Source organism: Leuciscus leuciscus (genome assembly GCF_965113295.1).
Source record: "Leuciscus leuciscus genome assembly, chromosome: 4".
Taxonomy (NCBI): Eukaryota; Metazoa; Chordata; class Actinopteri; order Cypriniformes; family Leuciscidae; genus Leuciscus; species Leuciscus leuciscus.
The window spans coordinates 41,348,456-41,360,580 of record NC_138728.1 but is presented as its reverse complement, the minus strand read 5'-3'; the positions used below and the strand labels follow the sequence as shown (position 1 = coordinate 41,360,580).

The 12,125-nt window shown below is 39.2% G+C and overlaps 1 protein-coding gene across 1 annotated transcript; it reads right to left on the bottom strand.

The window, feature by feature from the left end:
* Positions 1-6,633: 6,633 nt before the first annotated feature.
* LOC309496051 (uncharacterized protein) lies at positions 6,634-10,426 on the bottom strand. Its single transcript, XM_082165987.1, has 13 exons — positions 9,996-10,426; positions 9,853-9,894; positions 9,673-9,741; positions 9,506-9,592; positions 8,950-9,292; positions 8,577-8,859; positions 8,197-8,430; positions 8,017-8,108; positions 7,772-7,876; positions 7,482-7,675; positions 7,221-7,385; positions 6,838-7,082; positions 6,634-6,751 (listed from the first exon to the last, which is right to left on the bottom strand). The coding sequence occupies exons 1-13, from the start codon at positions 10,040-10,042 to the stop codon at positions 6,711-6,713; spliced, it is 1,947 nt and encodes a 648-aa protein (XP_082022113.1). The 5' UTR covers positions 10,043-10,426; the 3' UTR covers positions 6,634-6,710.
* Between the last annotated feature and the right edge of the window lie 1,699 nt (positions 10,427-12,125).

The window sequence follows — 12,125 nt, the reverse complement described above, 5'->3', positions numbered from 1 at the left end:
CAAACTCCACTGAATCCCTCTACTGTCTTCCATCTGTGGTTGTAAAGCAGCACCAGGATTTGCTCCAGGTAACGTTTGCTCCAGGCTTATGATTTCAAGCTTAGCGAGTTAGTGAGAGACATAATGTCCAGTACCGTTTGATGTGGGCATAGTTAGGACAGATGCATGTTCTTTGTGTAGGTGTGTTGATTTAGTGCATTATTCATAACATAGCTTTGGTCTTAACTTATTTGGGGTAATAATTATGCGATTTTGCTCTGTTATATTCAGGGCAAAGTTGAACAGCCACAGAGGAGACAGGCTGAAGAGAAAGGTTCAGGCTGATCCGGCAGAGGAGGACCTAAAAATAAAGAGGAGGATGTTGGAGTTGATGGAGGACTCAGCTAGACGCAACTTCGACAACATGCTACAAACATTGCGAACATAACCAGTACTATTCAGGATAGTTTTTCCTTCATGAGGGAATTGTTATTCCAACGCCAATTTACACCCCCACACAGCAGCAGTGGACAATTCCAAGGGCACACACCATCATTCATGCAAACAACACAACACCACACCCCACTACACCAACCTTCCTGCACACACCTCGGCCCAATGAACCAGCAAACCAACCTGGACAATACCGCCCCGAACGCTACACCATCATGTGCCACCTGTTGTATTACAAATTTATTAAATGTTTAATTTAGGTTTCACTACAATAGTATATAAACTGAGAAAGTTTAGTAGACTGATTTTAGCATTTGAGGTATAAATGATGATTATTGAGTTTCCAGCAAGAGATTCCTGCCAGACCTGTTTTTTTTTCTTTTGTAAGTTAAATGAGTCAGACTCTCACCTTTTGTCTTTAATGGCTCTTGGAGCCCGAGCCCCAGCCCGAGCCCCAGCCCGAGTCGTTGAATAGTTAGGCTGATTGGATTAGGATTGGTAACACTCTGGAGTCTAGGACGGGTTCCTAAACCTGTATACTTCATTTACATGCTTTGTTCAACCTCAATGTAAATCCCTCCCCCTAAATGTATATAAATTGCAAGGCAACGTTCCTTAGACTAGACTAGTTGGATGACTACAGCAACGCACAGCGAAGTCCTCAATGAAGAATAACTTCTGCTTGAAAGATATCCCAACGTCTCCTGGCCTCTGCTTTGACGAAGGAAAAGTTTCCAACACACCCCACATCAGCAAACGTCATTTTCATACAGACGTGCACTGCTGCAAGATGACACAGAGTGACTGCACTGTTGCAATAGATAATTTTACCTGTTGTATATAGTTTGTGTTTATGTTGCCTGCACTGTGCGTGCACTGTTGCACTTTATACAGTTTGACCTGTTTTGTATAATTATTCTTCTACCTGTTGTAGTTGACATGTTGTATATATATGTCTGTTGCACTTTATACAATATTACCTGTTTTATAAAATTGATACTTTTCAGTGCAGCAAATCTGGCTTTGAGGCGACCAAAAGCACACTCAATGACCATCCGTGCCCTACACAAACATAGCCCAAAGTACTGTTCTTGAGGTGTGGAGCCACCGTTTGCATATTCCTTCATTAAGTAAGGCAGCAGAGGGTAGGCTGTGTCACCAAGAAGAAAAATTGGTATGGCTTCCTCTTTGTCCACAATCTGTTTTTTCAGAGCAAGGATCTTGCCAGTCTTAAAGTACAAATTGAGCTTTGAATTAGCAAAAACCTGTGCATCGTGTACACTCCCAGGCCACCTTATCACAACATCAATAAATCTGTACTTATAATCAAAGACCGCCTGTACATTAAGAGAATGTTTGCCTTTCCTGTTGATGTAGTCCATTGAGTTGGTAGATGGCTGCTTTATTTCGATGTGTGTTCCGTCAACCGCTCCCAAACACTGTGGCATGCCATGAGCACGATGGAAACCCAAAACCAGATCCTCGGCCTCGGACTCCGTAAAATGCAACTTGATGTATTTTGGACCCAGGTGGATAGCGATCGCTTTGCATGTTTGCCTGACAACAATGGACACAGCCTGTCGCGACACTCCGGAGGCATTAGCAGTCTTCCATAGCCGTCCCTTATCGCTCAAGTAATACAGCGCTAATGCAACCTTTTTAAACGTCTCAATTGGTGCCCTTATGTTGTTGTTTGCCCTTTGATATACGGACTAAGTTCTTCGCTCAGGGTGACGAGAGATGCTTTGGACATGCAAAAATTCTCCCTCCATTCGTCTTCCACAACAACACCATTGACAAAGTTGTCCAACCAAGTGCTGGTTCTACCAGGTCTTACCCAAAATTTTCTCCTGGTTGTCCTCCGCGGTGGACTTAAGAGCATGTGGCATATGGTGTTGTCCATAATCACTTGTTGCTCACCATAGTAGCATAAGAGCAGAAGATTTTGCTTTAGTAAAGCTAATAGGCTAAGTAGGTTCTGCAGCACGAACACAAGCATATAGTCTGCCATTGTTGTTGCTGTAACGTGTGACGTAGCGGTGTCACATGGTGTGATGACATCATCGTTTCACAAAATGTACGGATTGGCCATACACACGAAAACGTAAGGGTGGCGTTTTCAGATTTATCCACCTTGGGACCTGGTTTAAAAAAAAAGCGGTTTCAGTCTCCGAAAACGCTGGATCCGTCTGGACGAAACGCCAATACGATACAACATTTTTACGTATACAGCTAAACGTGTCTCCGTGTGGACAGGGCCTCAAGCTCGGGAACAGATTCGGGCTCGGGAACGGGAACAGGCTTAGTCTCAGACTCGGGAACAGATTCAGATACAGGCTCGGGAACAGATTCAGTTCTTAGGGCAGGAACAGGTCGAGGAACAGAACGGGGAACAGGAACAGGTATTGGTGTGGCGGCAGCCATCCTGGCTTAGGGCTCAGGCGGTGAGGCGGCGCCATCTTGGCTGAGGGCTCAGGTGGTGAGGCGCCGGCCATCTTGGCTGAGGGCTCAGGCTGGGCAGGCATGACATGAAGAACCTTTGAGTCCGGCTGTGTTCCGGATCGAGACTCGACGCTCTCCAGACTCCGGATGACGGTCTCCCTCCAGTCCAGTCCGGTGGTGTCAGGGAGGTCGATGGGATGGTTGAAGGTGGCCCCGATCCGGAACAAAGTACTCAGGCTCTCGTCATCGAGGTTGCTAGTGATGGCAAGGCAGCACAAGTCCTTGGCAAACGAAAAAAAGTTTTGGCTTTCCTGAGCCATGACGATAATTCTGACCCTATCGTCCATTTTGGGTGGTCCGATCTTCTGTCACAATGTGGTACAGGCTGAAAGCAGCACAAATGAAAGTTGTCAGGATCTAGATGTAGCAGCTTCTTTTAACCCTCTGGGGTCTGAGGTGTTTTTGGGGCCCTTGAGATGTTCTGACATGCCCTGACATTTGTGCTTTTTTCAGTTATTTATAAACATGTTAATGGCAAAGGTGTAAATTCACTCTATATAGCACAAACAGGGCTAGCATAATATGTGAGCAACATGTATGTAGATGTTTGTATTTTTAAGAGAATAATGTTTATGCATGGTTATTGAAAAAAATAAAAATGAAAGTTGTTGAAATAAGACCACAAAACAGATACTAAATATGTGTCCACAAGACTTTTGACTAATGGATGTTTTCACTTCGAGTTCTGGCTTCAAAATTATGTGAAAATAGTCTTGCTTTATCGTTCACATAAAACAATACATTGATTTAAATTGTGTAAGACAGGTTTTGCTTGGAAAGCCAATATGCGAGGGGGGCGTGAAGGAGGAGTGGTTTACACCTGAGAATACAATGTCCCACCCATTATGCGGAATTACTTGCATAATGAGCCATTCATTCAGGTGTGACACTGACTGAGCCACAAGAATGAATGCAAGGACAAAAGATATAGAAGAAGACTTATATTGACCATTTAAGATTTTGATTACATCTATCTTGTAAATATGTTTTGCTATTTTATTAAAAAGGTTACAATTACAACAATAATTACAATTTCAACAATATTCCAAGTGTACTCTTTCTTTGTAAAAAAAATATTATAGGCCTACATTTTATCATATGTATTCATTAGTTTGAATATAGCCAACATTGGAACATCTAACATCTTAGTTGATGACTTTATTTTTGACAAAAATAGTATTTTATATATATATATATATATATATATATATATATAATATATATATATATATATTTGATTCTACAGTAAAAAATTTACCCAAATCTAGTCAACAAAATGTTGTCTTTCATATTTCGCCTGACTGTAACGTTGTTTTTATGAAATATTAGGGCATATAAATGTTAATTTGCAGTTTAACCCTCTGGGGTCTAATGTGTTTTTGGGGTCTTTGAGATGTTCTGAGATGCCCTGACATTTGTGCTTTTTTCAGTTGCTTATAAACATATTAATGGCTAAATAAAATGACACTCTATTTAGCACAAACAGAGCTACCATAATATGTGAGCAACAAGAATGGACATGTTTGCATTTTTGAGAGAATAATGTTTATGCATGGTTATTGAAAAAACTAAAAACTAAAGTTTCTGAAATAAGGCCACAAAACACATACTTAATATGTGTCAATAAGACTTTTGACTAATGAATGTTGTTGCCAAGAGTTTTTTCTTCAAAATGATGTGAAAATCACCCTGCCTTATCATTCACATAACACAATACATTGATTTAAATTTTGCAAAGCACTTTCTGTTTGGAAAGGCAATATTCGAGTGGGCGTCAACGATCCAATGACACCATCATGCATATGTAGTGGTTCGCACCTGAGGAGACAATGGGGCCCGCATACTTAATGAGCCATTCATTCAGGTGTGTCACCTATAGCCACAAGAAAGAATGCAAGAGCAACAGTTGGAAGCATCTCAAATTATTTTATTTTTTTTCACAAATTGTTCTTGCAAACTGGCCTATAATATCCAAGGAAAACATGTCTAGTAATTGTGTAGTTAATTCTCATACTGTATTTTCAGTTTTGGAATATTTATCCTCTCCCCAAATTTGTCACTAATAAAACACAATAAAAATTATTTAAAGGGACAATGTGTAGGAATTACTCCCATCTAGTGGTGAAATTGTATTTTGCATTCAAACGAATTGTGCTCTCCAGCGCCTCGCTTTTTCAAATGCGCGTTGCATCTACGGCAGCCGATATATACCAAAAAGCTTTGACAGGATGTCTTCTAATAGCACTTCGTCGAGTTTTCCTTCAGGTGAACAGGTTTGTTATTTCAAACAAACCGCAACATGACGCAACGAACAAACGAATGTTACAGTATGAATTACTGACTGTGAAAAACATGAAATATTATAATTAGTAGTTATGCCTTCTTTATTCATTATATTTTCTTAATTACGTGCATTGTTGTTAGATATCATCATCAGATGATTCAACTGTAGGGAGAGGAAGAGGTAGAGGTAGAGGGAGAGGGAGAGGACAGAGAGGCAGTGGATCAGTGGGATCTAGGCGAGGAGGTGGACGACGAGGAAGAGGAGGAGAGCGAGAGTCAATAGCACGACGACAAAGATGCCCCGCAGCTACAAGAGACGATCTCGATAGAATTGAAAATTTCCAAAGGCAGAGAAGAGAAGCGACCGAGGTTTGTATAATTTATGTCTAGCAATAGAAATGAATTTGAATTATCTGTACAATCCTTTACACGTAGCAAAATAATCACAGCTTGAGCTAATTTATTGTTTATGAAAAAGAAGATTTATAGAAAATGTTACAGAGAACAATGTTTTCTTTTGCACACAAATAAAGTTTTATTTGGTCAACATTAAAACATGAGATCCCTGAAATGCCTCCCGTTTAATATACTGCAAAACATGTTGTTTAACCTTGTGACTATAGGTGTATCTAATACCTACATTTACATCGAATGGACTAACACTATTTTATTTCCTATTATTTATTCAGAGACTTCTGCAGAATATGAGTCTTGAGGATCACATACACCTCACAGGTAGACTGTTGGAGAGGCAGCCGGGTCTGGTCTTTGATGTATTGATGGAGCATCAGCAAAGACATGGTGCCCCTACATCTGCGGAGGTTCCAGGGGTACCTTGGTGTACCTGTAGCCACTGCAGAGACATGCCGACGGACAGGGAGCGAAAATGCTGTGGACAAGACCCTGCCCACTGTGTGAGCCTCCTTCCACATTTTACACAATACTGCCTGGATGAGGGATATCTGCGGATACATAGGCAGTACCGGGAGGATCTCACTGCTTTTGGAAATGTAAGGGAGCCCGGTGATGATAATCGTGAATATAGACATGCAGCTTACAGACACTTTATTTTCTGGCAGCATGGCTCATTAGGACAGGGGAACAGGAGAGTCATTCCCAGCTGCTGTGTTTGCAGGATTAGGCAAAAATTCCCAGACCCTCTTGGACAATACACCGGCTACATTCCAGGGATCTAATAACATTTTTGTGAACATTTTTGTGAATATTATAAATAGTTATATCTATTTATATATTTTGTTTTCTTTGAAGTTATGTTGTCTTAAAACTTTATGATAAAAAATAAAAGATTTGTAATTGGACTCATTGTGCTGTATTTGTTCTACAATAGGGATAGTGAAAAATGTCATGAATTACATGGAAAAAAAATACACAAAATTAATGAAAAGTAGTTTGTTTGAAAACACAAATATAGATTTATTTTTATTTACAATGATTTTTTATTATGTATTTACAACTACCAGCAAAACAACATCTCAATCTGTCTCCAAGTTGGAAACAGCATGGAAGGCTGATCCTGTGAAAGACATGTGCACACAATTCAGTATTAGTTTGTGGCTAAGTTTATGGGCTAAAATAAGGGCAAGTAGATGTGTCACTTACCCAGACCTCTGCTGACCTGTGTATGTACCAACTCTGATGTCGGTGGTGGCGGTATCGGTGGCACAACACCAAGCTGCCTTGGGTCATCAGCTCTAAGGGACCTCTTTCGCGGCATCCCAATTCCGCTTGTGACTCTCCCTTTCAAGATTCGTGCTTGTAACTCAGGGATGTAATCATATGATTTTTGACACTTCACGGCGTAAAGGCTATATCGCCTTGCATTTTTATTGTATTTCTTCCTATAACTAAAATTAACAAAAGACAATTACTAACAGTTATTTAGTCATTCTGAGAATTTAACTGTCATACTTCTGAATTCATAATTTATAAGGTGAATATGCAATTATTTGAATAAAAAAAATTGAGATGAGAGTTTGACATACACTTGTTGGCCCTCAGCCGTTCTGTATGTTGGCCGTTCACGGTGGAAATTGTAGTCCAGTGCTGCGAGCACAACTCTTGTGTCATACACTCGGGGAGTGAAGGCCTGGCGCTTGATGGCATACATCAGAATGTGATTCTGAAACGACTCGAGATGTGCTGTCGATCTAGATGAATAAAAAAATATTTGAGACTAAAAACACCCACACATGACTTATGGCACTGTTACATTTCTTTTTAAATGTCATGTCCCCACACTTTACCTGAAGCGCAGATACTTGTGGACATCCTTCTGCCAGCGCTTGTTGAGGACGATCGCCACTAGCGCTTTATGGCTCTTGGAATCTCTCTCAATCCATTCTTTATCATGAGTGTCTTCAAGGTGGTCGTGTTGGCAGCGTCCGGTTTCCCAGGTGTGATTGTTGCAAACATGATGCAGAACTCCAATCCAAAGTGCCTGAGGAAAGTAAAACAAATAAACATGATCATATCACAGGAATTTGAATCATGGCATTATTATAATTTATTTTTTTATAACATTCATCCTGCTTACAAGAAACTGCTGAAAAGTTTCTGCTGTCTTGCAGCACCACCAGAAATGGTTTACTATATCCCTCAGCCAGTGAAGGAGAAGAGACTGTCCTTTCACCTTTCCTGCCTTATGGAGATTATACAAAACACAAATGATGGAAGTTATTCCTTCTAAATATTTGTATGGAGATTTAACATAAAATGATTTCATCAACATGCAGGAAGGTACAATTCATTATTAATGAAATTAGATGTTTTAGAACTTACGGTTGCTATTTTTTTGCACAGATTTTTTGCACCATGCCACATGTCCAGGCTGTGGTGAATTCTCAGATCCTTATATCTGCCTTTGTCTGGGTCTGTGAAGTATGTAATCATTTTATTCCCAAGTGTCTCAATCTGCAATTTAATATTTCTATTCAAACATTTTATTATATGAACACTTACTCAAAAGGGCTCCAATCTGGACATGAGCATCCGTGCAGAACTCCACTACTTTTATCTCTTGGGTAAGCTTGTCTACTGTCTGGATAAAACCCTCCTTCTCCATGACATTGGAGTTCCAGTTGGTCTGCCGCTTGTCTATAGTGGCCACGTGGATGATTTCCTTAGAGTCAAGCTCCATGGTTGTGTAGCTACAGTATTGGGCTGAATGCCCTGGTGAGTCATTTCTGCCGTCACCTAAAGAAAAGAAAGAACATTTAAAAATAAAAAAAAGGTAATTTAAAAATAAAATACCTGTATGATATATGATTGCAAAATTAGTTTATTTGTATAATAACATAAAAATGTATGTAGAACAAGGTCAAATTTAAAAATAAACACACCTAGGAGCACAACATCTTTCCCTTTTAGTCGGCTGATAGCCTCAGACCTCTTCTCTTCCCAGAAATCTTTAATAGGGTCAACACAGTAGGTTTCCTGGATGGTGTAGTATGTGTTAGGGTTTACCATTCGCATGTTCATGAATTTAAATAGGAGAGCAACTTTAGTGTAGTTGTTTCCAGAGAGTAAAATGTTTGTGGAAAGAAGAAAGTCCCCAGCCTGCATGCCAAACTTCAATACAGGCTGTGAGTTCCACCGCCATAGGCAATGTCCATTGGGGCAGATCTGGATAAGATAAGGGCAGACTTATAAATTCATAAGGCATATACAGTGCTATCTGTTACCATACATTTTGATGTGATGTGAAAGGCTTACCCATTCAACAGTCATTGCAGTGCCCCTGATGGCTATGTTTGTTGAAAAGGGGGCAACACTGTCACACACTAAACCAGTCCTCAAGACACCAGTGCATCTGTTCATGGGTAGAGTTAAAAAGGTGACAAGCTGCCTCAAGCAGTTCTCATAGAGCACTGCTGCTCTGACGCCAACAATGTCATCCTCACTGAGGACCTTCTGAGGGCCTGGCAAAATTGGCAGCTCGGGACTCAAGGGCTCATCAAGAGGGACTTCAGGGTCAGGCAAATCATGCACAGTCTCATCAATCCCAATAGTTGGCAGATTATCAATTACCTGTGCTCCCTTTAGTGCACCACCCATTCTGGAAAAGCAGAACATCAAGAATCATACACAGTTAAATTAAATTATTTACATGACGTTTCGGCATATAACCATTATCTTATTTAACACCCGAAACATCAGTGTGAACTAAAAGAATAAAAAAAAACACATTTCAAAATAGCCCTGAACATATTTTACATGTAAAAACTCAGCACATAAACAAAGTAAAAAGTAGTGATAGAAAATGACTCACCGCAATGAAATTTTTGGAAGGTATTCCTCATCAGAGCTGTCATCCGGGTAACCATGAAATGAGGGTCCCTCTTCTTCCCAATCAATCCTGTAAGATACAACAAACTGGAATGAATAAAAACAACTCAATAAAAATCCAATGGTAGAATAGAATAGAAGCCCACTTACACACTGTTCATGGGGTCATTGAAGGCATTTTCGTTCAACTCCTCTTCAACAATACTCATGTCATGCATACTATGAGAATAAATGAAAATTTAAAACATGTATCAGATGAAAACATGCAACCAGACTATTGAGAAGGGACACAGACTACAGAGCTAAAAACAATAACAGTTTATGGGTTACCTCTGCTCAAGAGTTTCAATTTCCGGTGCACTTGGTTCATCTCTAAAAGTAATAATCAAAACACACTATGAGGTATAGGACGAAACAAGTTTTATATGAAACTACTACAACAATTACAACATTATTTACATGCAATGACTTACCTATCTGTCCCACTGGAAATGCTTGACAATGCTGGAGCATTTGCCATTTGAGAACGTTTGGCCTTGATGGGGGTTGATGTGTTCCTAATCAAAAGTGTACTCTCATAACTAGACAAATAAGATGGAAAAATCAGATCATGGCTAATTGGACAATTAATCTTACGTAAAAAGAAATTGTATCTAGCAGTTGTTAACCCTCTTCAACATGTTCACAAATAACACTATACGCATAGGCTACATGCAGAATTAATGTATGCGTCTGTATTATTCAATGTGAGGACACAGTATAAATGATAAATAACAGAAAATGTCAGATAACATAAAAATCGGAGTAGCCTTTGGTGTGCAAACAATGCAAGGACAATCATATGCCTTATTAAAATATATTATTATCGAATTTCTAGGTTACAAAAAGTAAAACTCACAAACCTTGTTTTTAGCGCCTTCTCTAATTTGCTCAATAGCTGCTATTAATCAAAGATCCCGTTTAACTTTTAACTAAAAATGTTCGTCTGTCTATATAATAAAGTACACAACCAAGCAATGAAAAAAACATTGTAATTAAGACATTGACTTACCTGTCGAGGAGAAAGCAGGCAACTTCAGCGTCTCTTTTGAAATTTTTCTCCAGCATTAGCTCTTTCCACCTGGAAAAAGCTATCCCGACATTAACTCGTGTTCTCTGTATTTTCCTTTCACGTTTCCTTTTACGTTCTAATCGGGACTCTTTTGGCGACGAGGATTTCTTCTCCAGTGGCTCGGCATATGTATGGTCCGCCATTAAAATTAACAGTGCAGCCTTTTAAAGTTGCCGGGGCAGTTTCAAAGCGCCTCTCACTGCTCTGCGCCTCCGCTTCTGCTGGCTTCAGTCACGTGATGCTGGCTCTGAACGAAAACGCGTTGTGGAAACGCGTTGGCCTAGTACTTTTTGTCCCTCTCTGCTATTATAGTTTTGCAAGATGGCGGAACTACATGGAAGCCTCCACGAACTTACCCATCCCATGTATGTAAAGATAATAAATTCTTCGTTTACGAGAATAAGTCAGATAATTGGCCGAGGTGTTTGTTCACCATTGAGGACATATTTATGAATAAAAATATTGATTTTAGAAAATAAAATACCTAAAAAACTACACATAGTCCCTTTAAAGAAAAGGCTTATATTTACCTTTTAATAGTTTGTTTACATCTACCTTGTAAATATATTTTTTTATTAAAAAGGTTACAATTACAACAACAATTCAAGTGTAATCTTTCTTTGTAAAAACTAAAGTATACATTTTATCATACATATTTCAAAGTTAAGGATTTGATTGATTATTTGATTACTTTATTTTTTGACAAAACATACTATATTTAACATATGAGCAAAAATTGGCAAACAAAAGCTTATTTGAGGTGGCAGATATTTTACAGTAAAAATGTATAATCTATCCAAAACTAATCAACGAAATGTTGTCTTTCATATGTCTGTAACATAGGTCTTTCGTTTTTATTATAAGAAATATAAATTTTAATTTGCAGTTTAATAAGTTGCTTATACAAATACATTTTATTCCAACATATTTCAGTCGATTTTTACTCAGTATAGCAATACAGTTTGCTAAAAGCGAAACATTCATTCACACACAGAAACGCCTGACTGTAACGTTGTTTTTATGAAATATTAGGGCATATAAATGTTATTTTGCAGTTTAATACGTAATTGCTTATAGAAATATAGCCTACATTTTATTGCTAAAACATCATCATTCATTCACACACAGAAATGCGATTTAAATTTAAACTGTCTTTTTGCGAGCTGTGGTAAACAGCGCGCATCTCTGCCGTTCATTCATTCACAAACAGAAACGCGATTCACTTGAGAAGAAAAAAAAACGTACTTCAGTGTTCCATCCATTGCTCCTCGAAATACCCAGTAGCACCTCAATGCAGAACACGAGATCCGGGGGGCGGAGTTGGATCCAGATAAAGGGGTGGAGATGGGTAGGTTTAGAGGTAGGTTTAGGGATCAGGGGGTGGAGATGGGTAGGTTTAGGTATATGTAAGGTGGGAGGAGTCGGATCTAGATCCGACTCCTCCCCGTGGATTTCATGTTCTGCAGTGAGGACCATCTCGAAATACCAGCAC

Coding starts and splice junctions, on each gene's coding strand:
- LOC309496051 (XM_082165987.1), bottom strand. CDS start 10,042: ATGGCAAATGCTCCAGCATTGTCAAGCATTTCCAGTGGGACAGATAG. Junction 9,895..9,995: donor ATTTCCAGTGGGACAGATAG/GTAAGTCATTGC, acceptor TATTACTTTTAG/AGATGAACCAAGTGCACCGG. Junction 6,752..6,837: donor ACAGGTCAGCAGAGGTCTGG/GTAAGTGACACA, acceptor TGTCTTTCACAG/GATCAGCCTTCCATGCTGTT.